The sequence below is a fragment of the Zalophus californianus genome, chromosome 6 (assembly GCF_009762305.2).
Source record: "Zalophus californianus isolate mZalCal1 chromosome 6, mZalCal1.pri.v2, whole genome shotgun sequence".
Taxonomy (NCBI): domain Eukaryota; kingdom Metazoa; phylum Chordata; class Mammalia; order Carnivora; family Otariidae; genus Zalophus; species Zalophus californianus.
In genome coordinates, this window is record NC_045600.1 from 48486480 (window position 1) to 48512606 (window position 26127).

Consider the following 26127-nt stretch of genomic DNA (forward strand, 5'->3'; position numbering starts at 1 on the left):
TAGCCTAGAAACATCATTTGAGAATTGGTACAATCAATAGACAAATGCAGATTATTTAAAACTGGAATAATTTTATAAGTTAATAAAATTTATATCAGAAATGGAAAGTAAATCTTTGTTAACTATGAAGAGAAAGAGTTTTAATACTGGATTTTTGTAGGGGTACATCATTCAGAAAAGAGAAATAAAACCAAGTTTGGAAGTCGATAAACCAACTGAAGACATATTCACGTAAGCATGTAGGCATGAGTCACTTTGCTTTCGATGTTTATTAATGTTCTTGAATGATATAATAAATATGTTTTGCAGGTATGAGGAATTTCATCCTTTCTTGTTTTCTCAACATTCACAATGTCCATATATAGAATTTGAATCATTTGACAAGGTGGGTTTTCCAATTCTGTTTTTTTGACCAGTTAGCACGATATGAGTTATTAAATTAATACCAACTTGCTTTGATTGATAAATTGAAAGTATTTTTGGTTTACAGTCACTGAATCTGGGCATTAAAGATCAGTGCAGTCACAAATAAAAACTATTGGAAATTTTTGTTGCCATTTTATTTCAAGATGAAGGACCAAAGATTTTAACTTAATTTGATTCTGTCTGTTTAGCTATATGATACATTTACTAGGAATCTGTTCAAGTTCTTTGAGTAGTGTTGTAAAACAAAATGGACTCTAAAATTCTATGTTTGTAAGTTGAAGTAGAGACCATGTTTTTTTTTTTAAACTAGTTACTATCTTTTTTTTTTTTTTTTTTACTAAGGCTGTGGATGAATTTTTTTCCAAGATAGAAGGTCAGAAAATAGATTTAAAAGCTTTACAACAGGTATGGTATTGCTGAAAACATTTATATTAAACCAGCTAGCCTTAGTGTGTTTTTTGTGTGGATGATGCTTTTATAATAGGAATGGGCAGCCTTTCAGAAGTAGTATGGGAATGCCCTGATTCCTTAGTTTATTGATAAAGGTACAGGGGAGGTCTCATTGTTGGAAGGCATTCCCTCATTTGTTCCATCAGTATGTCAGATATTCTCCAAAACGGAAAATACAGTGGGAAGGTGAGGCTTGTTATTTATTCCCTAGTATAATTTGTGTTACTACAGCAACCCAAAGCTTCTCAAACTTTGCTATTAAGGAAATACTCTTCCGAGGAAATTTTTAAATAGGCCAAAAGAGAGGGAAATGTCCTTTCTCTACAAATAATCGTATTTGTTTATCATTAAACTGTTTTTTTCTAAGTGGGCTTTCCAACTCCACAGGAGAGTTTAATATGCTCTGTTTCCCCAGCACATTTGACCATGTTTTTGGAGGATTGCTGCAGAACAGCTTTAGAAATTAGCCACGCTCTTGATTTGAAATTGATTTGATTTTTCAAAAATATTGATAAGTAAAGTCTTGAAATATGTGTGCAAAAATTTGGAATTATATGAATCCCTGTACCGTCCCCCTGTTATAAAAAATTAACAGCACAGGGGCACCTGGGTGGCTCAGTCGTTAAGCATCTGCCTTCGGCTCAGGTCATGATCCTGGGGTCCTGGGATCCAGCCCCACGTCAGGCTCCCTGCTCCAGTGGGAAGCCTGCTTCTCCCTCTCCCACTCCCCCTGCTTGTGTTCCCTCTCTCACTGTGTCTCTGTCAAATAAATAAAATCTTAAAAAAAAAAAAAAAAATTAGCACAATTTCAAAGCAGGTGGGTTGAATGAATTAGTGTGACTGCCACATGGTGGCAGCACCTGAACTAGTAAACATATTTCGTGGGCACATTGAATGGCATGTTTTTATGAGCATCAGAATATCCATGAATTATTTTAGTGATCACTGTGTTCTTTTAATAGTCACTGTTCTTTTTTTTTTAATTTTAAGATTTTATTTATCAGAGAGAGAGCATGAGAGCATAAGCAGGGGGAGGGGCAAAGGGAGAGGGAGAAGCAAACTCCCTGCTGAGAAGGGGCCCAATGTGGAACTCGATCCCAGGACCCTGAGATCATGACCTGAGCTGAAGGCAGATACTTAACCAACTGAGCCACCCAGGTGTCCCCTTTTACTAAAAATTTTTTTTCTTAAGACTTTATTTATTTATAGCCACCATTCTTAAAATTCACATTTTTTTAAACATTACATCCAGCATTCAAACATTCATTAATTAGTGATACTATTACTAGTGTTAGAAAATTTGCTCCAAATCAGTAACCTTGAAAGGTAAATGATATATGATAAAATGCTTTATAGAAGGTAAATTAACTACCATGAGCCTTTGTGGCATTAATTTAGAAAAAAGAGTACTTTGTAGAAATGATGATGAGAAAATTAAAAGCAGCAATAAAATAAAAAGAAGCTGTTTTGGGGGGCGCCTGGGTGGCTCAGTTGGTTAAGCGGCTGCCTTTGGCTCAGGTCATCATCCCGGGGTCCTGGTATCGAGCCCCGCATGGGGCTCCCTGCTCGGCGGGGACCCTGCTTCTCCCTCTCCCTCTGTCTGCCTCTCTGCCTACTTGTTCTCTCTTTGTATCTCTCTGCCAAATAAATAAATAAAATCTTTAAAAAAAAAAAAAGCTGTTTTGGTCATTTATGTTCGTTAAGAATGCATTTCCCCAAAACATTACTTTTATGTGATAAGAAGACAATGTCTTGAATTATGCCTTCTTGAATAATGCAAGGGCATTAGGGGCACATATTACATACAATATAACCTATAATCAAAATACCTTCCTATATAGGGAATGGGAGGTAGGTAGTTGGGAGAGGTAGTTTGAGAGCATGAAACACTTTGGGGTAGGATAGACCTGGGAGGTGGAGTATGGGAACCTTAGCTAGCAAGGTGACAACATTGAGGGGGCTGAAGTGGAGGTGGGATAGTGAGTTTCAGGACGTAAGAGAGAAAAGGTGTAAGAGGCATGAGAAATTTAAGTTTTTAAAAATCTGTTTTGTCTACAAAAGGAAAAACAAGCATTGAAAAAATTAGATAACGTCCGAAAGGATCATGAAAACCGATTAGAAGCTCTTCAACAGGCTCAGGTATTATGTTTAGCTTTTTCAGATTTCAAAAATGGTAACTTTAAATGTAACACTGTGTGTTAACTAAGTGGAATTAAAATAAAAACTGAAAAAATGGTAACTTTAACTGGCATTATAGTAAACATTTTTGTTTATTTCTTAAGGAAATAGACAAACTTAAAGGAGAGCTCATAGAAATGAACCTACAAATAGTTGACAGAGCCATTCAGGTTGTTCGAAGTGCTTTAGCCAACCAGATAGATTGGACGGAAATCGGGTTAATTGTGAAAGAAGCCCAAGCTCAAGGAGACCCTGTTGCAAATGCAATTAAAGAATTAAAACTACAAACAAATCATGTTACAATGCTACTAAGGTAAGTTTGATTCTTAGTTAAGCAGTTCATAATTGTTTTTATTTTGCTGTTTAATTGTTCACTGTATTCATTTAAAATTTTTTGTCTTTTATTTGGAAATTTATCCTCAAAGATACAGGAAAAAACAATTTACATTAAGATAATGCAGCTATTTAATTTTTTAAAAGATTTTATTTAGAGAGCGAGAGAGTGCAAGCGTGTGCATGAGTGCCCTTGGGGTGGGGGGGAGGAGGAGAGAGACTGAAGCAGCCTCCGCGCTGAGCTTGGAGCCCATCATGGGGCTCAATCTCATGACCCTGAGATCACGCCTGAGGCAAAACCAAGAGTTAGACACTTAACCAACTGTGCCACTCAGGTGCCCCCCAAAAATGCAGCTATTTAAATATTGTAAACAGTCTATGTCGTTGAGGAAAAAAATTGAAAAAAAAAAGTGATGTCATTGACATTAGTGAAATACTATTGAATATTTTTAATAGAAATCCATACTTGTTATCAGAGGAGGAAGATGACGATATTGATGGTGACATCAGTGTTGAAAAAAATGAAACCGAACCACCAAAAGGAAAAAAAAAAAAGCAAAAGAATAAACAGCTGCAGAAGCCTCAGAAAAATAGGCCATTACTTGTTGATGTTGATCTCAGCTTGTCAGCATATGCCAATGCCAAAAAGTAAGTGTTAAATTTAAGTATGAATTGTAGGTAAAATATCTGCAATAAATCAGGGTATTAAGGATAATATATGTATATGTATATTATGTATGTATGTGCTTTTGGGTGAAAACACTTAAATCTCATTTTGTGCATTATACAACTTTGTTTTCATAGAAAACATAAAACAAAGTTGCATAATGCACAAAACTTGTTCTGTATGATTTGAGAATCTAAGATAAAACAAATAGAAAGCTGAAGAATAAAGATTTGACTTAAACTTAAGAGAAATATATTTTTCTAGATACTATGATCACAAGAGGTATGCTGCTAAGAAAACACAAAAGACTGTTGAAGCTGCTGAAAAGGTACTTAATATCTCTTAGAGTGAACATTAATTGTTTTTCTCTGCTTTAACTTAATGGCCTTAATTATTTCTTCTGTTTAAATGTGGTTTTCTAATTCAGAAATATCTTTCAGGTTTAATTTTGCTTTAGATATGTGTATTTCCGGTATTTATTTCTTCCCCGAGTTTCCTTCCCAGTCTTCCCTGTCTTGGTAAATAGTGCCTTCTTTTTTCCCTTTAGTTAGGTTAAAAACGTTGGACTCATCCTAGACCCTTTGCTCATAAACTGTATCCATTCTCTCATGAGCATATCCTTGTAGCTTTTCCTATAGGGTGTAACCAGAATCTGGCCACTACTCATTAGTCCAGGCCCTCATCATCTCTGTTCACATGGACTGTAACAGCCTCTTCCTGGGTCTCTCTTCTTCTACCCTTTCCCCCCTTCAGTCTGTTCTTCATGTAGCATCCATAGTGATCTTTTAAAACAAAAAATGAAGTTATTTCTCTCTGTTCAAAATCCAGTTGCTTCCCATCTTAAGACAGTTTAGGGGCGCCTGGGTGGTGCAGTCCATTAAACGTTGGACTCTTGTTTTTGGTTCAGGTCATGCTCTCAGGGTCGTGAAATCGAACCCTCTGTTGGGCTCCATGCTCAGCCTGGAGTCTGCTTGGGTTTCTTTCTCCCTCTCCTTCTGCTCCCCACCGCATCTCCCCCCGCCCCTTGCCCACTCTTTCTCTCTCAAATAAATTAAAACAAAACCAAGGGCCGCCTGGGTGGCTTAGTCGTTAAGCGTCTGCCTTCGGCTCAGGTCATGATCCCAGGGTCCTGGGATCGAGTCCCGCATCAGGCTCCCTGCTCGGCAGGAGGCCTGCTTCTTCCTCTCCCACTCCCCCTGCTTGTGTTCCCTCTCTCACTGTGTCTCTCTCTGTCAAATAAATAAATAAAATCTTTAAAAACAACAAAAAAAACACACAAAACCCAGACAGTTCAAAGCCCTTCTCTTGCCCTGTAAGGCCCTACATGATTGCTCCCCTACCATCTAATCACCTGCACTCCTCTTGTTAACATTCTTTCCAGCTACACTGGGATCTTAGCTGTTCCTGCAACAGTGACTGATGCTGCCTTCTCAGGGCATTTGTGCTTGCTGCTCTTTCTGATGAGAATGTTCTTCCCTCAAAATTTCCATGGTTTGATCCCTCCATTCATTGGCATATCTACTAAATGAGGCTCTATCAGAGAGTCCTTTCTTGACCACTCTTACTAAAAATAGTACTGCCCTCAATCACTCCCTCTTTGCTTTATTTTTTTCTTAAAAAACACCCTTCCCAACATATGTTTATCTGTCTTCCCGCTAGAAAGTAGATTGTATGAAAGTAGGATCTTTGTTCATTACTTTGTCCCAGTCCCTAGAATATTGCCTAGAACATAGTAACATTAATATCTGTTAAATGAGTGGCCTTCATGACTTGGCCCTCTGTCTGCCTCTTCAGCCTCATTTCTTGACATTTTATCTTGTGATCACTGCTTTGTGGTCAAGCTGGCCTTTTCTTTTTGCTTACAGTGATCTTCTTCGTATTTTTGCCTTGATAACTCTATTAACCCTTCAGGCTTCAGCCCAAATGCCATTTCCTCAGAAATACCTTCTTTGACCATAAGCAGTTATAAATTGGGTTCCCTTGTTATACTCTCATAGCATCCCTAGAAGCACTTAACATACATTTATTTGAATAATTATGTGTTTTATATTCGTATCTTCTTCTAGACCCCCTGGTGGGGTTGAGGTGAGAACTTTGTCTTGTTCACTTGTGTGTCTCAGCATCTAGTGCAGAACCTATTATATGGTATGTACTCAGTATCTGGTAAACAAATGATACTTTTTGTTATTTGTGGGTCTTGAGCAAATACTTGTACGTGGTAAATCCTTGACTTAAATCATTTTAATATTCAAGGCAAAAATCTTTTCTTCATTTCTTTCGTGTGGGTATGGGGTGTGTGTGTAAATAGTGCCATCTTGTGACATTTAAAATAATTTCTTGCCCTATCATTTACTTAGTGTTACTTTATATTTTATTATTTTTTTTTGAGAGAGAAAGAAAGAAAACGTGTATGCTCCCGTGCATGTGGGGGATGGGGGGAAGAGGGGCAGAGAGAGAGGGTGAGAAAATCAAGCAGGCTCCATGCTCAGTACCGAGCCCAATGCTGGACTTGATCTCATGACCTTGAGAACATGACCTGAGCTGAAATCAAGAGTTGGATGCTTAACCAGCTGAGCCACCCAGGCACCCCTTACTTGGTGTTACTAAAATATGTTCTTAACAAATTATTTAAAAAGTCTCTTCTTATAAATAGGCATTTAAATCAGCAGAAAAGAAAACAAAGCAAACCTTAAAAGAAGTCCAAACAGTTACCTCTATTCAGAAAGCAAGAAAAGTATATTGGTAAGTGTTCTACCTTTTAAAAATAGTTTTTTGTTTTTGTTAAAATTATACATGCACATTGTTTAGAAAATCAAGCAGTTCTACAAAACTGCAAAAACCAGTACCCCTGGAATATTTTATCCCTACTCTTACCTCCTCTCCATAGAAACTATTTTTAGCTCTTTTAGCTGATTACTTTTTCTCTTTTTCTCTTAGTAATATCCTTATATTGCTGCTTCTTAATTTTTCTGTTTTATACTCTATTAATGACTTCCCACTGTCTAAGATGAAGAATTTATTCTTTCCTCCTGTGCTCCATTACACACATATACACTCAGCCTCCCAGTAAAGGTATAGCATAATTTGCCACGGTTGATATTCAGCATTAATATTACATTAATATTTTAATTGTAGTCACAGCTGAGTCATATAACATTATGTTTCTTTTTCTTCCCTGCTCAGCTTTTTGTCTTCCCTGAAGGTAATAATTGTCGTTTCATTCACACCTTCCTCTTTCAAGTGTGTTCAGACACATTGGAATTCTATCAGTATCATCTTGCAGAAGTCTCTCCTGAGCTTTTTGATTTGACCTACTTTGTTTTAGATCAGTTACTCTTAACATCTTAAGATCTTCTTTTATTCTTATCCTGAAAATTCTCTTTTCCCCTCTCTGTTGGATTCTCGGTCCTGGATCTCATACTTCCTTTTTCTTGGTTGATGGAATATGTGCCCTAGAGGCTGCAGGAGAAGGGGTGTATAAGATGTAAAGTTTTTGAGGTCTTCAAAATATTAAAAAATTATTTTTACCCTTATGCCTAATTGTGTGACTGGCTATAGATTCTAGTTTGAAAATGTTTTCTTCAGACTTTTAAAGTCATTGTTCATTGTGTTAACTTTCAGATTTGATCTTCAAAAGTCTGATGTCATTTTGATAGTTATATTTTATTGAAAATTTGTTTTTGCCTTTCTGTAAACTTGTAGATCTTTTTTCTCTCAGTTTTCCAAAATTTCACAATGATGTAGGTTGGTGAAGATGTTTTAATCTATTATGCTGGATACTCTGTGAGTCATTTTAATTTAGAAACTTTCAGTTCTGAGAAATTTTCTTGAAATATTTCTTAGCACTCTGTGGATTGCGTTTTTTGGTTTGTTTTTTTTTCTTTCCTTCTGGAAGTCTTATTTATTAAATATGGGACTCCTTGGATGGTCCTCCAATTTTCTTGCATTTTCTGTTTTTCAACTCTATCTTTTTGTTCTATATTCTGAGAGATTTCTTTATCTTTCAATTCCCCCTGAATTTTTAAATGTTTTATTCCTTCCTATCATGTTTTTATTTTATTTTATTTTTTTTAAAGATTTTCTTTATTTATTCATGAGAGACAGAGGGAGAGAGAGAGAGAGAAGCAGGCTCCCAAGGAGCAGGAAGCCCGATGCGGGACTTGATCCCAGGACCCTGGGATCATGACCTGAGCCGAAGGCAGATGTTTAACCATCTGAGCCACCCAGGCGCCCTATCATGTTTTTATTTTAATCTATTTTTGTTTTTTGTTACTTTTTATTTTATTTTATTTATTTATTTTTAAAGATTTTATTTATTAGAGAGAGAATGAGAGATAGAGAGCACGAGAGGGAAGAGGGTCAGAGGGAGAAGCAGACTCTCTGCTGAGCAGGGAGCCCGATGTGGGACTCGATCCTGGGACTCCAGGATCATGACCTGAGCCGAAGGTAGTCGCTTAACCAACTGAGCCACCCAGGCGCCCTTTTTGTTACTTTTTAAAAACTTCCTGCTTCACTTTCTTTATACTGAGAATAATTTTGATGTATTAATTTTATTTAAAAGTACTCTTTTATTGCAGGTCTTCTCTAAGATTTTTGGTTTTGGTTTTTTTTTTTTTATTATTTGTTGGGTTTGTCTTCAGCTTTTGTTAAAGACTTGTTAATGTCTGGTAATCCCAAATTGTCTGTTCACATTATTGCCTGTTCACACTTTATAATAGAGTATTAAAATGCTGATTGGAAGTTCTCTCTGGGTTGTTGGGCTTATGAGATGATGTATGTGGGCCATGTTGTGTGGAACTCTAAATGTCTTTAGCTTTTTGACTCTTAAGCTGGTCTCATTTTTCAGGAAAGATTTGTTTCCCCCTGCTTGGAAAGTGAAAACCTGGCTGTCATAATTTTGGAAGCCCGGTGGGAATAGATTGGGGAGACTTAGTATCCAGTAATTCATACATTTACTTAATTGCTCTATTTTACATATGTTACCTCTAGTTAGAACTGTGCCACTTTTCCCCTGATTCAGAGATACTCTTTGTAAACTTCCTAGAGAATTAACTTCTGGCCTTCTGTTAGGATGTGGAAGGGGAAGATTACTACCATGTTCAGAGCTGGAAAGAAGATCTAGGGAAGTAACTGCTTCTTGAGCAGATTTTTGGCCAGTTCTCCCGTTTTTAACCCCATCTTAAACCCTATTTCTAGCAGTACTTTGTACTGCTATTTTAAGCTTTTTATGGGTTACACAGAGTATATGGATTTGTTTCTTGGCTTTTTCCATTGTCAGCCTTGATTTCAGCTTCTTTTTTTTTTATGTTAGTCACCATACATTACATCATTAGTTTTTGATATAGTGTTCCATGATTCATTGTTTGCATATAACATCCAGTGCTCCATGTAATAGGTGCCCTCCTTAATACCCATCACTGGGCTAACCCATCCCCCCATCTCCCTCCCCTCTAAAACCCTCAGTTTGTTTCTCGGAGCCCATAGTCTCTCATGGTTCGTCTCCCACTCCGATTTCCCCCCCCTTCATTTTTCCCTTCCTTCTCTTAATGTCCTCCATGCCATTCCTTATGTTCCACAAATAAGTGAAACCATATGATAATTGACTTTCTCTGCTTGACTAATTTCACTTATAATCTCCTCCAGTCCTATCCATGTTGATGCAAATGTTGGGTGTTCACCCTTTCTGATGGCTGAGTAATATTCCATTGTATATATGGACCACATCTTCTTTATCCACTTGTCTGTTTAAGGGCATCTCGGTTCTTTCCACAGTTCGGCTATTGTGGACATTGCTGCTACGAACATTGGGGTACATAAGGCCCTTCTTTTCACCACACCTGTGTCTTTGGGGTAAATACCCAGTAGTGCAATTGCTGGGTCATAGGGTAGCTCTATTTTTAATTTTTTGAGGCACCTCCACACTGTTTTCCAAAGTGGCTGTACCAACTTGCCTTCCCACCAACAGTTCAAGAGGGTTCCCCTTTCTCCACATCCTCGCCAACACTTGTTGTTTCCTGTCTTGTTAATTTTTGCCATTCTAACTGGTGTAAGGTGGTATCTCAGTGTGGTTTTGATTGAATTTCTCTGATGGCTAATGATGATGAACATTTTTTCAAGTGTCTGTTAGCCATTTGTATGTCTTTTTAGAAGTGTCTGTGCCCATTTTTTGACTTGATTATGGTGTTGAGTTTGAGAAATTCTTTATAGATCTTGGATATCAGCCCTTTGTTTGTAGTGTCATTTGCAGATATCTTCTCCCATTCCATGGGTTGCCTCTTTGTTTTGTTGACTCTTTCCTTTCCTGTGGAGAAGCTTTTTATCTTGATGAAGTCCCAAAAGTTCATTTTCGATTTTGTTTCCTTTGCCTTCGGAGATGTGTCTTAAAAGAAGTTGCTGTGGCTGATGTCGAAGAGGTTACTGCCTCTGTTCTCCTCTAGGATTTTAATGGATTCCTGTCTCACATTGAGGTCTTTCATCCATTTAGAGTTTATCTTTGTGTATGGTGTTAGAGAATGGTCGAGTTTCATTCTTCTGTACATAGCTGTCCAATTTTCCCAGCACCATTTATTGAAGAGACTGTCTTTTTTCCATTGCATAGTTTTTCCTACTTTGTTGAAGATTATTTGACCATAGAGTTGAGGGTCCATATCTGGGCTCTCTATTCTGTTCCATTGGTCTGTGTGTCTGTTTTTGTGCCAGTACCGTGCTGTCTTGGTGATCACAGCTTTGTAATATAGCTTGAAATCAGGCAACATGATGCCCCCAGCTTTGTTTTTCTTTTTCAACATTTTCTTGGTGATTTGGGGTCTTTTCCGACTCCATACAGATTTTAGGATTGTTTGTTCCAATACTTTGAAAAATGCCATTGGTATTTTGATCAGGATGGGTGTTGAAAGTATAGATTGCTCTGGGCAGCATAGACAGTTTAACAATGTTTATTCAGATCCATGAGCATGGAATGTTTTTCCATTTTTTTGTGTCTTCAGTTTCTTTCATGAGTGTTCTGTAGTACGTAGAGTATAGATCCTTTACCTCTTTGGTTAGGTTTATTCCAAGGTATCTTATGGTTTTTGGTGCTATTGTAAATGGAATCGATTCTCTAATTTCTCTTACTACAGTTACATTGTTAGTGTATAAGAAAGCAGCTGATTTCTGTGCATTGATTTTGTATCCTGCCACATTGCTGAATTGCTATATGAGTTCTAGTAATTTGGGGGTGGAGTCTTTTGCGTTTTCCACATAAAGTATCATGTCATCTGCGAAGAGAGAGAGTTTGACTTCTTCTTTGCCAATTTGAATACCTTTTATTTCTTTTTGTTGTCTGATTGCTGTTGCTAGGACTTGTAGTAATATTTTGAACAATAGTGGTGAGAATGGGCATCATTGTCATGTTCCTGATCTTAAGGGAAAGGCTCTCAGCTTTTCCCCACTGAGAATCATATTCGCTGTGGGTTTTTCATAGATGGATTTTATGAACTTGAGGAATGTTCCCTCTATCCCTATACTCTGAAGAGTTTTAATCAGGAAAGGATGCTGTATTTTTCAAGTGCTTTTTTGGCATCAGTTGGGAGGACCATATGGTTCGTCTCTCTCCTCTTGTTAATGTGTTCTATCACATTGATTTGTGAATGTTGAACCACCCTTGCATCCCAGGAATAAGTCCCACTTGGTCATGGTGGATGATCCTTTTAATGTACTGTTGGATTCTATTAGCTAGGATCTTGTTGAGAATTTTGGCATCCATATTCATCAGGGATATCAGTCTGAAATTCTCCTTTTTGATGGGGTCTTTGCCTGGTTTGGGTATCAAGGTAATGCTGGCCTAATAGAATGAGTCTGGAAGCTTTCCTTTTTTTCTATTTTTTGAAACAGCTTCAGAAGAATAGGTATTATTTCTTCTTTGAGTGTTTGGTAGACTTCCCCAGGGAATCCATCAGGCCCTGGACTCTTGTTTTTTGGGAGGTTTTTGATCACTCCTTCAATCTTGTTACTGGTTATTGGTCTATTCAGGTTGTCTTGTTTCTGTTTCTGTCTTGGTAGTTTATAGGATTCCAGGAAGGCATCCATTTCTTCCAGGTTGCTTAATTTATTGGCATATAGTTGTTGATAATAATTTCTAATAATTGTTTCTATTTCCTTGGTGTTAGTTGTTTTCATTCATAATTTTATTAATTTGGGTCCTTTCTCTTTTCTTTTGGATAAGTCTGGCCAGTGGTTTATCGATCTTATTAATTCTTTCAAAGAACCAGTTTCAAGTTTCATTGATCTGCTCTACTGTATTTCTGGTTTCTAATTCATTGATCTCTGTGCTAATCTTAATTATTTCTTTTCTAATGCATGGCTTAGGCATCATTTGTTGTTTTTTCTCCAGTTCTTTAAGGTGTACAGTTAGTTGGTGAATTCGGGATTTTTCAATTTTTTTGAGTGAGGGTTGGATGGCTATGTATTTCCCCCTTAGGACTGCCTTTGCAGTATCCCATAGGTTTTGGACTGATGTGTTTTCATTCTCATTGATTTCCATGAATTGTTTAAGTTCTTCTTTGATTTCCTGGTTGAACCAAACATTCTTAAGCAGAGTGGTCTTTAGCTTCCAGGTGTTTGAATTTCTGCCAAATTTTTTCTTGTGATTGAGTTCTAGTTTTAAAGCATTATGGTCTGAAAATATGCAGGGAATAATCTCAGTCTTTTGGTATTGGTTGAGACCTGATTTTTGACCCAGTATGTGGTCTATTCTGGAGAAAGTTCCGTGTACATTTAAGAAGAATGAGTGTTCTCTTGTTTTAGGATGGAATGTTCTTTATATATCTATGAGGTCCATCTGGTCCAGTGTATCATTCAAAGCTCTTGTTTCTTTGTTGATTTTCTGCTTAGATGATCTGTCTATTGCTGAGAGTGGAGTGTTGAGGTCTCCTACAATTAACTTATTATTATCAATATGTCTCTTTATTTTGGTTAACAGTTGGCTTATGTAGTTGGCTGCTCCCAGGTTGGGGGCATAGATATTACAATTGTTATATCTTCCTGTTGGATAGACCCTTTAAGAATGATATAGTGTCCTTCTGTGTCTCTAACTACAGTCTTTAGCTTAAAATCTAATTTGTCTGATATGAGAACTGCTACCCCAGCTTTCTTTTGAGGTCTGTTGGCATGAATGATGGTTCTCCATCCCTTCGCTCAGTCTGGATGCATCTTTAGGTTCAAAATGAGTCTCTTATAGACAGCAAATCGATGGGTCCTGTCTTTTTATCCATCTGCAACTCTGTTCCATTTTATGGGAGCATTTAGGCCATTCACGTTGAGAGTGATTTTTGAAAGATATGATTTTATTGTCATCATGTTACCTGTGAAGTCCTTGTTTCTATAGATTGTCTCTGTAAATTTCTGTTCTGTATCACTCTTGGGGTCTTTTTCCTTTTATATAACCTCCCTCCGTTAATATTTGTTGCAGGGCCGGCTTAGTGGTCACATATTCTTTCAGTTTCTGCCAGTCCTGGAAGCTCTGTTAGATTTCAGTTTCTTGAGTCCAATCACTTGTTGATTGATTTTTCCACTTCTCAAAATGCTGTTGCATTTTTCTTCTCTCTTTCTTTCTTTTCCTCACATCTCTGTTGATGAATGGGATAGACCTGTAATTTTCATTTCTTCATAATGTTCTTCTTAGGATTGGTCTCAAGGTAACATTACCTCATAAAACAGATTGGGAAGTATTCCTTTATTATTTTTTTAAAGATTGTATTTATTTGAGAGAGAGAGAGGGAGAGAATGAACAGGGGGGAGTGGCAGAGGGAGAGGGAAAGAGAAGCAGAGTTCCTGCTGAGCAGAGAGCCCGATGTGGGGCTCCATCCCAGGATCTAGAGATCATGACCTGAGCCAAAGGCAGACGCTTAACTAACTGAGCCACCCAGGCGCCCCTGGGAAGCGTTCCTTTATCAGTTGTCCTTGGATGTTTGACAAAATTCCACCTGTGAAGCTGAGTAGTCTTGAAGTTTTCTTTATGGGAAACTTTTTCACTATAGATTCAGATTCTTTAGTACTACTCAGATTGTCTAATTCTGGTTAGTAGTATCTTCCTAAGACTTTGTCTATTTCTAAGTTTGGAATGTACTGCCATAAAATTATAATATTCCACTTAACTTTTTAACATCCCTATATTCTTTAATATCCTTCCCTTTTTATTTATGATAGTTGTTATTGTGCCTTCTCTTTTTCTTGATTAGTCTGACCAGAGGATTTTCAGTTGTATTAATCTTTCAGGAACTAGTTTTGACTGTTGATCTCCTCTATTACCTATGTGGTGTCTGTTTTATTATTTTCCTCTTTCGACTTTTCTTGAAGATTCATTTGCATTTCCCTTTCTGATTTCTTGATATGGAAACTTAGTTCATTGATTTTTTTTTTTTTTCTCCCAGCCTCTTTTCTTTTGTAATATGTATTTCAGGCAGTAAATTTCCTTCTAAGCCTGGCTTTAACTTTATCTAAAAAGTTTTGTTATATTGTATTTTCATGATATTTCATGTGAAAATGTTCTTGTGATTTCTTCACCCATGCATTATTTAGAATTATGTTATTAATTGCCAAGCCTATGGAGCTTTTTTTTTAAATTATGTTACGTTAGTCCCCATACATTACATCATTAGTTTTTGATGTAGTGTTCCATGATTCATTGTTTGCGTATAACACCCAGTGCTCCATTCAGTACATGCCCTCTTTAATACCCATCATCAGGCTAACCCATCCCCCCACCCCCTCCCCTCTAAAACCCTCAGTTTGTTTCTCAGATTCCATAGTCTCTCATGGTTTGTCTCCCCCTCCGATTCCCCCCCCTTCATTTTTCCCTTCCTACTATCTTTTTTTTTTTTTAAACATATAATGTATTATTTGTTTCAGAAGTACAGGTCTTTGATTCATCAGTCTTACACAATTCACAGCCTATGGAGCTTTTTTAGTTCTCTTTTTGCCATTGATTTCTAACTTAATTTGCATAATGTTCAGAGATGGTATTCTGAATTATCTCAACCTTTTGACATTTGTTACTGAAACTTGCTTTATGGTACAGCATATTTGTGGTCCACTTTATTTACAGATGTTTCATATGTAGTTGAAATGAGCGTTTTATAGTTATTGAGTGCATTTCTCTAAATATCAATTAGGTTGCATCCATTAATTACGTTCAAATCGTTGACATCTTTGCTAATTCTTTTTTTAATGATTGTTTTTTCAGTCACTGAGAGTTGTGTTAAGAATCACATAATTGTGCATTTGTTTGTTTCTCCTTTTACTTCTGCTAGTTTTTGCTTTATATATATGAGGTGATAAAAATATAGAGCTGTTATCTTTCCAGTGAATTGAGCCTTTTATTAACTCTAATCAAATGTTCTTTTAACTTGTAACTTCTTTTTCCCTTCTGTGTGAGATATTAAAACTAAATTAGCTTTATTTTGGTTAGTGTTTGCATGATATATCTTATTCCATCATGTTTTTTCAATTTTTTTATATTCTTTTATTTTAAAGGAATATATATATTATTTTCCAGTCTGACAGTCTGCATTTTATGTGAAGAATTGACTACATTTACATTTAATGCAATTTCTGATACATACGGGTTTAAATCTAACCATTTTACTGTTTGCTTTCTATTTGTCCCATTTGTTCTTTATTCTTGTCTTTCTGCCTCCTTTCATTTTTTTTCTTAGTTATATGCTCCTTTACTAAGATAATTACAGAATACATCCTTATATTTCCCATTTTCTGTCTTTATAGGTTTATGTCATTTTAGAAACCTCTTTACCATCAATAGGGCAGTTGTTAAATAAGTATAGTACATCCACTCAGCAGTGAAGATTTTTTTTTTTAAAGATAGTATTTTTAAGTAATCTCTATACCCACCATGGGACTCGAACCCACAGTGCCAAGATCAAGAGTCACATGCTCCACCAACCAGCCAGGTGCCCCAAGAAGACATTTTTAAGTGAAAAAAGAAAGCATTTTCAGAATAGTTTGTATTGTGTCTAAAAGAAAAGGTTTAGAATAGGCATTTTATTCTAGCTTTTGTATGTATAAAGAAACTCCAGAGAGGGAAACAGAAAGCTAATAACAATGGATTCCTGTTTGGTAGTGGTAATAGGACTGAAAGAGGATGCAGGATCTCTCACCATACTTTTGTATAGTTTTTAAAATTTCTGAAATGTGTATATGTATTAATAAAAAATCAGATTAGAAAACAGGGATAATTTGGGGAGATATAAAGGAGTTTAGTTTAATGCCTGTGCTTAATCTATCATTTGTAACCAGCAGGTTTTAAATTGTGGATTAAGTCATAAAGATTATCATCTTGGTAGTCGGGTGTAATATAGGAAATATTTCTATTCATCTCTGTGTCATTTCTAAATGTCATATAAATACACTCTTTACTTTTTATCATGATGGTATGTATTAATCATAAAAACCCAAATTATTTTGCCTCTTGAGAAAAGTTATAATTTTATACTTCTAAAGGTAATTTTTGCTCTGTAAAAAAAGTATAAAGAATATCATATATGTAAACATTCAGTTGAAGACAGAATGGGAAAACTTTTCTTTCTTACCAGTAGCCCCAAAACCTAGCCAGTGCCCCACAAAGGGACCATGTGACATTTTATGCTTTTGCTTTGTGTAATTCATTGTTGTGTTTACCTTGAGTTTAAGAAGACTCTGTATGAGAGTGAGATAAGGAGAGAACATACTTTTTTTAAACATAGAATTTAATTACTTTCTTTTAAAGAATATCGTAAGGCAATTTGTATTACAAGATTTCAATAAAATTCAGTTTGATGAAGGATAGCTTCATTGGGTTTTTTGGTTTTTGTTTGCGAAAAGGATGTGAATTCAGGTGACTATAAAGGAAAAGAATGTTAACTTTTTTCTTTCAATTTGATAGGTTTGAGAAATTTCTGTGGTTCATTAGCTCAGAGAACTATCTAATTATAGGTGGACGAGATCAGCAACAGAATGAAATAATTGTGAAAAGATACTTGACAACAGGTAAGTAAGATTAAAATTTTAAAGAATTTTCTCCTAAGTAATTGGATCAGTTACCTCAGTATGAGATACAGATTTTCATCTTACACCTCTTTGCTTGACAGGTTTAGTTGGTAGGAAGAATTTCATCTTGGTGGCTTATGGTTTGTTGAATATGTGCTTTGACACTTAATTCTCATTTTAAGTGAATAGTCCTAAAGTAGTAGTGCTGAGCTACTCTGTAGTATTGGAATTTTGATTCTCTGCTACATTGACAAAACAGCTTTCAGTCCTCCAAAGTCATTGTATGTCAAAATTTTAATTTTAATTTTTAATTTAGTGCTGAAGGTTGTGACTTTTTTTCACATTTAGGAACAGGACTTAAGCCCTGTGGTGTAAGGCTTCTCATTTATTTTTGTTTGCTGATAACCACCACCTCACTGTGGTTGAACCTTCAGTGTGGGTATCTGAAATCAATAATTAAAGCTAATCTGTTGTCCACTGAAGATCCCAAAACAGGAAAGAAAGCAACAGGGAACAGGTTTTTATAATGGTGCTCAGGGTTTGGTCTCTTGTCTTCTGTAGCTCTGTTCATTGTGAGCTGAGCCTTTCTTGGAGCAGTATGGGTTTTTCTCTTCTTTGAGTTTCAAATCCCAGACGAACTGTCATGGCATGCAGTGGCTACTCAGTTTACCTTTTAGGAACCATGCACTTCCCTTTTCCCTTAAAAAAAAGAGGAAAGATCTCACTTCCACATTTGTTTGTTCATTTGGTTATTCATTGGTATCACACACTTAGAATACAATCGAGGCCCTCATTGTTGACTTGCAAGCCTCCTGGCTTCTTCTCCAGCCTCATTTCTTACCACTCTTCCCTTAGTCTGGCCTTCTGACTGCTCTTCATACATGTCAAACATCCATGGTCCTCAGGACCTTTACATTTGCTAGGATGACTCATTTGCTCCATGTGTCTCTCACTTTCCAGCAGGTTAGCCTAGATTGGCTTACATGGTAACTCAGCAAGTTTGAGAGAAAAAGAGGAAGCACACAAGGACTATTAAGGTCTAGGCTGAGAATTGGCACTTGGTCACAGCTGCCACATTCTGCCAGGGCAGGTCATGGGGCAGGCCCAGATATGAGGGATGTGACTCCACCTCTTGAGCAAAGAGGTGTGGATTGCAGGGGAGAGAGGATCTGACCATTTTTGTAATCTACCATATTAGCATTGCTTTCCTATAAGGAAGCTTGTGAGAGCCTCTCCAGGGGTGGGAAATGGACTTTTCCTTATATGCCTTGTTAATACCCTTTGGATTTTGAACCCGTTAAACCCGTTTTTTTTTTTTTTAAAGAAAGAAACAGGACTTAAAGTATTATTTCTCATCTGTTTTTAAGGGGACATTTATGTACATGCTGATCTTCATGGAGCTACTAGCTGTGTAATTAAGAATCCAACAGGTAATATATTTTTCTTTATTATTCAGAACTTTAATTCCTTTCTTTAAAATATTTTTAGTATAACTGTAAGACAAAAATAGTTAATAGAGATAAAGGACACTTTATAATGATAAAAGGGTCAATTCATCAATAAGATATAACTATTTTATATATATGTATTTTAAGATTTTATTTATTTGTCAGAGAGAGAGAGACAGAACACAAGCAGGGAGAGTGGCAGGCAGAGGGAGAAGCAGGCTCCCCACTGAGCAAGGAGGCCAATGTGGGACTCGATCCCAGGACCTGGGGTCATTACCTGAGCCAAAGGCAGACACCCAACCAACTGAGCCACTCAGGTGTTCCCATCACTAAGATATAACTATTGTAAACATATATGCACCCAACAACAGAGCCCTAGAATTAGCCATGAAGCAAAATCTGACAGAATTGAAAGGAGAAATAGGCAGATCAACAGTAATAGTTCGAGACTTTAATACCTACTCTCAGTCGTGGACAGAATAACTAGGTATAAGATCAACAAGGAAATAGAAGATTCTATAAGTTAATATAGAATACAGAATAGAAGATTCTGTAAGTTAACTCAACCTAACACATATCTCTGGTATTCTCACCTAACAACAATAGACTACTCAAGTGCGTCTGGTATATTCTCTAGGCTAGACCATGTAATAGTCTATAAGACAAGTCTTAGTAGATTTAAAGCTACTGAAATCATACAAAGTAAGCTTTCTGACCATAATGGAGTGAAGTTAGAAACCAGTAATAGATGAAAATTTCAAAAATTCACAAATGGGGGCACCTGGGTGGCTCAGTCGGTTAAGCGACTGCCTTCGGCTCAGATCATGATCCTGGAGTCCCGGGATCGAGTCCCACATCGGGCTCCCTGCTCAGCAGGAAGTCTGCTTCTCCCTCTGACCCTCTTCCCTCTCCTGCTCTCTACCTCTCATTCTCTCTCTCTCTCTAATAAATAAATAAAATCTTTAAAAAAAAAATTCACAAATGTGTGGAAATTAAACAACACAATCATAAGTAACCAGTGTCAAAGAGAAAATGACAGGGAGTGTTAGAAAATACTTTGAGATGAATGAAATGAAACACAATATATCAAAATGATATGAGTTGCAACTAAAGCAGTGCTTAGTGAGAAGTTTATAGCTGTAATGTTTATAATTTAAAAAGGAGGAAAGCTCTCAAAAATGAAAGTGTATACATAAGATCTAGAAAAAGAATAGCAATTAACCCATAGTAAGGAAAGGAACTAATAAAATTTAGAGTGGAAATAAATGAAACAGAATAGAAGAACAGTAGAGAAAATCAGTGAAACCAAAGTTGGTTCTTTGAAAAATATCAACAAAATTAGTAAAACTTTAGCTAGACTGACCAAAAAAATAAGAGAATATTCAAATTCCTAACATTAGGAACACAAGGGGGGACATTACTACCAACTTTACAGAAATCAAAAGGATTTTTAGAAGTTCACTAGCTTCCTCTTGGAAAACACCGTTTTAAGAAATACTCGTGTGGTGTTCCTTGTGGTGAAGGTGCAGTAAGACAGCAGAACTCTGTTTTCTCTCCTAAGTGGCTTCTTTAACCGAAGAAGGAACTTTTTACTGGGATAAAAATTAGATCTATAGTCTATATCTGGAGCATTTATTAAATACCTTTGGGATCTACATTTGTTGAAGGGAAAAAGGATTGTGAGGGCATGTTACATACAATTGAATAGCAACAAATTAAATGACCTAGATGAGACAGGCTCATTCCTAGAAAGACACAGACTACCAAAACTGACTCAAGGAGGAATAGAAAATCAAAACAAACGTATAACAAATAAAGAGATTGAAATAGTAATTAAAAAAAAAATACCTAGGGGCACCTGGGTGGCTCAACCGGTTAAGTGTCTGCATTGAGCTCAGGTCATGATCCTGGAGTCCTGTGATCAAGCCCCATGTTAGGCTCCCCGCTCAGCAGGGAGCCAGGGAGCCTGCTTCTCCCTCTCCCTCTGCCTGCCGTTCTGCCTGCTTGTGCTCTGTCAAATAAATGAATAAAATCTTAAAAAAAAAAAATACCCAGAACAAAAAACATGCTCACAAAGAAAATTATGGGCCCAGGTAGCTTCACTGGTGAATTCTACCAAACTTTTAAAGAAAATTGAACACAAATCTTTCACAAACTCATCCAAAAAATAGAAGATATGGGAAAACTTCCTCACTCATTCTGTAAGGCCAGTATTACTCTAATAACAAAACCAGACAAAGACATCACAAGAATTGAAAACTACAGACCAATATTGCTTATGAATAGACACAAAAACCCTCAACAAAATATTAGAAAGCTGAATCCAGCAGCATATTAAAAGGATTATACACTATGACAAAGTGGGATTTTTTTCCCAGGAATGCAAGGTTGGTTTAATACATGAAAATTAATCAGTATAGTAAAGTGTATTAATAAAGGACAAAAACCACATGATCATCTCAATCGATGCAGAAAAAGCCTTTGGCAGTAATCCAACACCCATTTATGATAAAAATACTCAACGAACTAAGAAGGGAGCTTCCTCAACTTAGTAAAGAACATTTATGAAAAACCCACAGCTAACATCAGACTTAATGGTGAAAGACTGAAAACTCTTTGCTTAAGATCAGGAACAAGATAAAAATGTCTGTTCTTGTCATTTCTATTCAACCTTGTATGGAGGTTCTTCTAAGTAGGCCATTAGGTAATAAAAAGAAATAAAAAATACCCACATTAGTAAAGAATAAGTAAAGCTATTTCCGTTTGCAGATGGCATGATCTTATATATTTAAAACCTCAAGGAATCCACCAAAAATTATTAGTTAGTAAACATGTTTAGAATGTTTGGGATACAAGGTCATTATATGTAAATCAGTTGTAGTTCTTTTTTTTTTTTTAATTTATTTATTTGAGAGAGAGTGTGCACACATGAATGGGGGAGGGACATCGTGAGAAAATCTTCAGGCCAACTCCCCACTGAGCATGGAGCCCAACTCAGGTCTTGATCTCACAACCTATGAGATCGTGACCAGAGCTAGAACCAAGAATCAGATGTTTAACTGACTGAGCCACACAGGCTCTCCCAAGTCAGTTGTATTTCTATATACTCGCAGTGAACAGTACTAAAGTAAACCAATAAAACATTCATTTATAATAGCATTAAAAAGAATAAAATACTTAATAAATTTACCAAAAAGAAATGCAAGACATACACCCCAAACTATAAAACATCATTGAAAGAAATTAAAGAAGACTTAAATAAATGGAAAGACTTGTAGTGTAAGGATTGGAAGTCTTGATGTTGTTCTGATGGCAGTAACTCTATAGATTGATGTGATCCCTCTCAGAATTCCAGCTGCCTTTTTTTTTTTTTTGCAGAGATGGGTAAGTTGATCCTAAAACTCACACAGAAATGCAAAGGACCTAGGTCAGCCAAATCATTTCTAAAAATGAAGGACAAAATAGGAGGACTCACACTTCCTGATTTCAAAACCTCCTACAAAGTAACAGTAATAAAGACAGGTATTGGTATGAGGATGGACAAATAGATTACTGAAGAGAATTGAGATTCCTCATTTCCAGTCCATTGACTTTGAACAAGTATATGAAAGCCATTCAATGGGGATAGAATAATGTTGTCAACAAGTGGTGTTTGGAATACTAATATCCATGTACAGAAGAATAAAAGTAAGACCCCTGCTTCACACCATTTATAAAAATTAAGTGCATCACAAACCTAAACTTAAAAGCTAAAACTATAAAACTGTTAGAAGAAAATAAGGCATAATGAATCAGGAAGTCATTTCTCAGACATCAAAAGCATAAGCAACAAAGAAAAACAGGTAAATTGGACTTAAAAGCCTTAATTCAAGGGACGTTCTCAAAAAAGTGAAAAGACAACTCACAGAATGAGAGAAAATATTGGCAAATCATTTATCTAATAAAGAACCAGTATCCAAAGAACTCTTAAGTCTCAACAATAGAAAGGAAAAAAACAAAAACAATTTTAAAATGACAAAGGGTCCAAATAGATATATCTCCAAAGATACAAGAGTGGCTAACAAGCACATAAGGTCCTCAGCATCATTCATCATTAGGAAAATGCAAATAACCACAAGGAGATACCACTTCACACCCAGTACAATAGTTATAAAGAAAAAATAGACAAAACAAGTGTTGGTGGGGATATCGATATTGGAACTTTATATGCTGCTGATGGGAATTGAAAATGATTCAGCTGCTATAGAATAGAGTTTGGCGGTTCCTCAAAAAGTTGAACATAGAATTTACCATGTGACCTAGCAATAACACTCCTAGTTCTATAGATATGACCACACTAAATATATTTGCACATATACTTAACAGCATTATTTATAATAGCCAAGAAATGGAAACAACCTACATGTTCATTAGTTGAGGAATAAACAAAATGTGGTATGTTGATATAATGGAATAGTATTCATTCTTAAAGAGATGAGGTATTGGTAATTGCTCTAACAGGGATGAACCTTTAACATGTGATGCTAAGTGAAAGAAGCCAGACACATATGATTCCATTGATATGAAATTCCAAAATAGGCAAATCCATAGAGACAGAGTATATTTGTTATTGTCATGGGCTGGGAAAGTGGAGAATGACTATTAATGGATATAAGATTTCCTTGGGGGATGATGAAAATGTTCTGGAATTAGTGGTAATGGTTAATAGGTTTATGAGTATACTAAAAACCACTGGATTATGTACTTTAAAAGGGTGAATTTTATAGTATATAAATTACATCACAATTAAAAGATATTTGAAATCTAACTGTAGGGTTATATTACTAATATGCTTTTTGCTTTGATGATTTTGGTGATCTGTAGTAATTCTGGGAGTCTTCAAACTTTGAATAGGCTTTTCTAAATTATTCTATCTGGAATGAAGTTAGAGTTATTAATATAAGTGACAGGGCATTTCTTCTCTGATTTACTTAGACCATTAAAAGCCTGCTTTGTAAATATATTTTTATTATTTATTTTTTATCTTATTTTAATGCCAGTATAGTTAACATACAGTGTTATGTAAGTTTCAGGTGTACAATTAGTGATTCAACAATTCTGTGTATTACTCAGTGCTCATTAAGATAAGTGTATTCTTTTTTTTAAATTTTATTATGTTAATCACCATACATTACATCATTAGTTTTTGATGTAGTGTTCCATGATTCATTGTTTGCATATAACACCCAGTGCTCCATTCAATAGGTGCCCTCTTTAATACCCATCACCAGGCTAACCCATCCCCCCACACTCCTCCTCTCTAGAACCCTCAGTTTGTTTTTCAGAGTCCATCGTCTCTCATGGTTCGTCTCCCACTCCGATTTCAGCCCCCCTTCATTTTGCCCTTCCTACTCTCTTTTTTTTTTAACATATGTTGCATTATTTGTTTCAGAGGTACAGATCTGTGATTCAACAGTCTTGCACAATTCACAGCGCTCACCACATACCCTCCCCAGTGTCTATCACCCAGCCACCCCATCCCTCCCACCCCCCACCACTCCAAGATAAGTGTATTCTTAATCCTCTTCACCTGTTTCACCCATCCCCTTACCCAGCTCCCCTTTGGTAATCATGTGTGTTCTCTATAGTTAAGAGTCTGTTTTTTGGTTTGTCTGGTTTTTTTTTCCCCTTTGTTTTTTTTTTTAATTCCACATATGAGTGAAATCATATGGTATTTGTCTTTCTCTTGACTGGTTTATTTTGCTTAGCATTATACTTTCTAGATCCATCCATGTTGTTGCAAATGGCAAGATTTCATTCTTTTTTATGGCTGAATAATATTCTGTTGTGTATATATACGTGACATCTTCTTTATCCATTCATCTATTGATGGACACTTGGGCTGCTTCTATAATTTGACTATTGTAAATAATGCTGCAAGAAACATGGGGTGCATGTATCCTTCTGAATTAGTGTTTTCATATCCTTTGGGTAAATACCCAGTGGTGTGATTACTGGATCATAGGGTAGTCCTATTTTTAGTTTTTTGAGGGACCTCCATACTGTTTTCCACAGTGGCTGCACCAGTTTGCTTTCCCACCAACAATGCACAAGGGTTCCTTTTTCTCCACATCCTTGCCAACACTTGTTGTTTCTTGTGTTTTTTATTTTAGCCATTCTGACAGGTGTGAGGTGATAATTCATTATGGTTTTGATTTGTATTTCCCTGATGGTGAGTGATGTTGTAAAATACATTGTTAATAAAAAAATAGTAACTTTATGTAATATTGAAAGAAAAATATGGTATCATTATTTAAGATGTAAGGAGATCAGATCTGTCATGCTGCATGTAATTTTCTTATATTGCTGTGTAGAAAGTCTGTACTTGGGTACTGAAGCATTGCAGTGTTGTTATTACAGGAGAACCCATTCCCCCTCGGACCTTGACTGAAGCAGGCACAATGGCACTTTGCTACAGTGCTGCTTGGGATGCACGAGTTATCACTAGTGCTTGGTGGGTGTACCATCATCAGGTAATAAGGGCTGTGGTCTTTTTTCTTAATTTATTAAGAGCTATTGTGTACTGGGACACCTGGGTGGCTTAGTAGGTTAAGTGTCCGACTCTTGATCTCAGCTCAGGGCTTGATCCCAGGGTCATGGGTTCAGGCCCCATGTTGGGCTCCCAAAAAAAAAGAAATAAAAGAGCTATTGTGTACCAAATTTTGAGGGTATAGACGTGAACAAGGCAAAGTGCCTACTTTGAGATGACGTTTTGGTGGTGGAGAAAAATACATACATAACGTCTGGTAACAAGTGCTGTAAAAAATTTTTCTTGAAAGTGGAGTAGGCAGTAGAGAGTGATAAGGGCTACCATTTTGAATGAAGTGTCAGAGAAGGCCTTTCTAGGAAAGTAAGATGTGAGCAGACCCTAAATGAAGAGAGCAAATGATTCATGCAGTTATACAAGATGACAGATGTTCCAGTTATGACTGGCATACTGGCCTAAAAAATCTTTCTCCTCTTCATCTTTGTTGGAATTTTCTGATCTCTCTTTGGCCCTTCCTGAAAAATAGCTGTATCTGGTGGTTTTTTATTCACTTGGTTTTAGTAATTGTCCTTAAATGCTATTTTACTTGATGCTACTTCACTCTATATTTGACTTCCCCTTGCTATTTCATATTTTCAGTAATTACAATTGATAACGATGTACTTTTACAAGGTCCTAAAGCTATGCAGCAAGGTAAAGAATTCAGTACTGTTGGGGCGCCTGGGTGGCTCAGTTGGTTAAGTGACTGCCTTCGGCTCAGGTCATGATCCTGGAGTCCCGGGATCAAGTCCCACATCGGGCTCCCTGCTCAACAGGGAGTCTGCTTCTCCCTCTGACCCTCCCCCGTCTCATACTCTCTCTCTCATTCTCTCTCTCAAATAAATAAATAAAATCTTAAAAAAAAAAAGAATTCAATACTATTATCCTCCCTTAGTTTAAATTTACATCTATTTATATTCATTATTTTCTGCTGTGCTGCGATACTGTGTTTTCAGGAAATTAATATCACTCAGATTATATTTTCTGTCTCAGTACTGTTATAAAAGTAGTTTTAATTCTTTTATTGAATTGGTTTTTAA

General features: G+C 36.4%; 1 protein-coding gene across 3 annotated transcripts in view; it reads left to right on the forward strand.

The window, feature by feature from the left end:
* Positions 1-26127, forward strand: part of NEMF (nuclear export mediator factor) — a 51633-nt gene that overhangs the window by 14582 nt on the left and 10924 nt on the right. For 2 of the 3 annotated variants that reach the window (XM_027569081.2, XM_027569082.2), the window contains exons 9-19: positions 161-231; positions 310-385; positions 769-831; positions 2938-3015; positions 3159-3367; positions 3844-4035; positions 4319-4382; positions 6708-6796; positions 16971-17074; positions 18442-18504; positions 24922-25034. In XM_027569081.2, coding sequence (XP_027424882.2) covers positions 161-231; positions 310-385; positions 769-831; positions 2938-3015; positions 3159-3367; positions 3844-4035; positions 4319-4382; positions 6708-6796; positions 16971-17074; positions 18442-18504; positions 24922-25034 — 1122 coding nt within the window. The remainder of the gene's footprint in view (positions 1-160; positions 232-309; positions 386-768; positions 832-2937; positions 3016-3158; positions 3368-3843; positions 4036-4318; positions 4383-6707; positions 6797-16970; positions 17075-18441; positions 18505-24921; positions 25035-26127) is intronic. The other variant, XM_027569083.2, reaches the window with a different exon arrangement.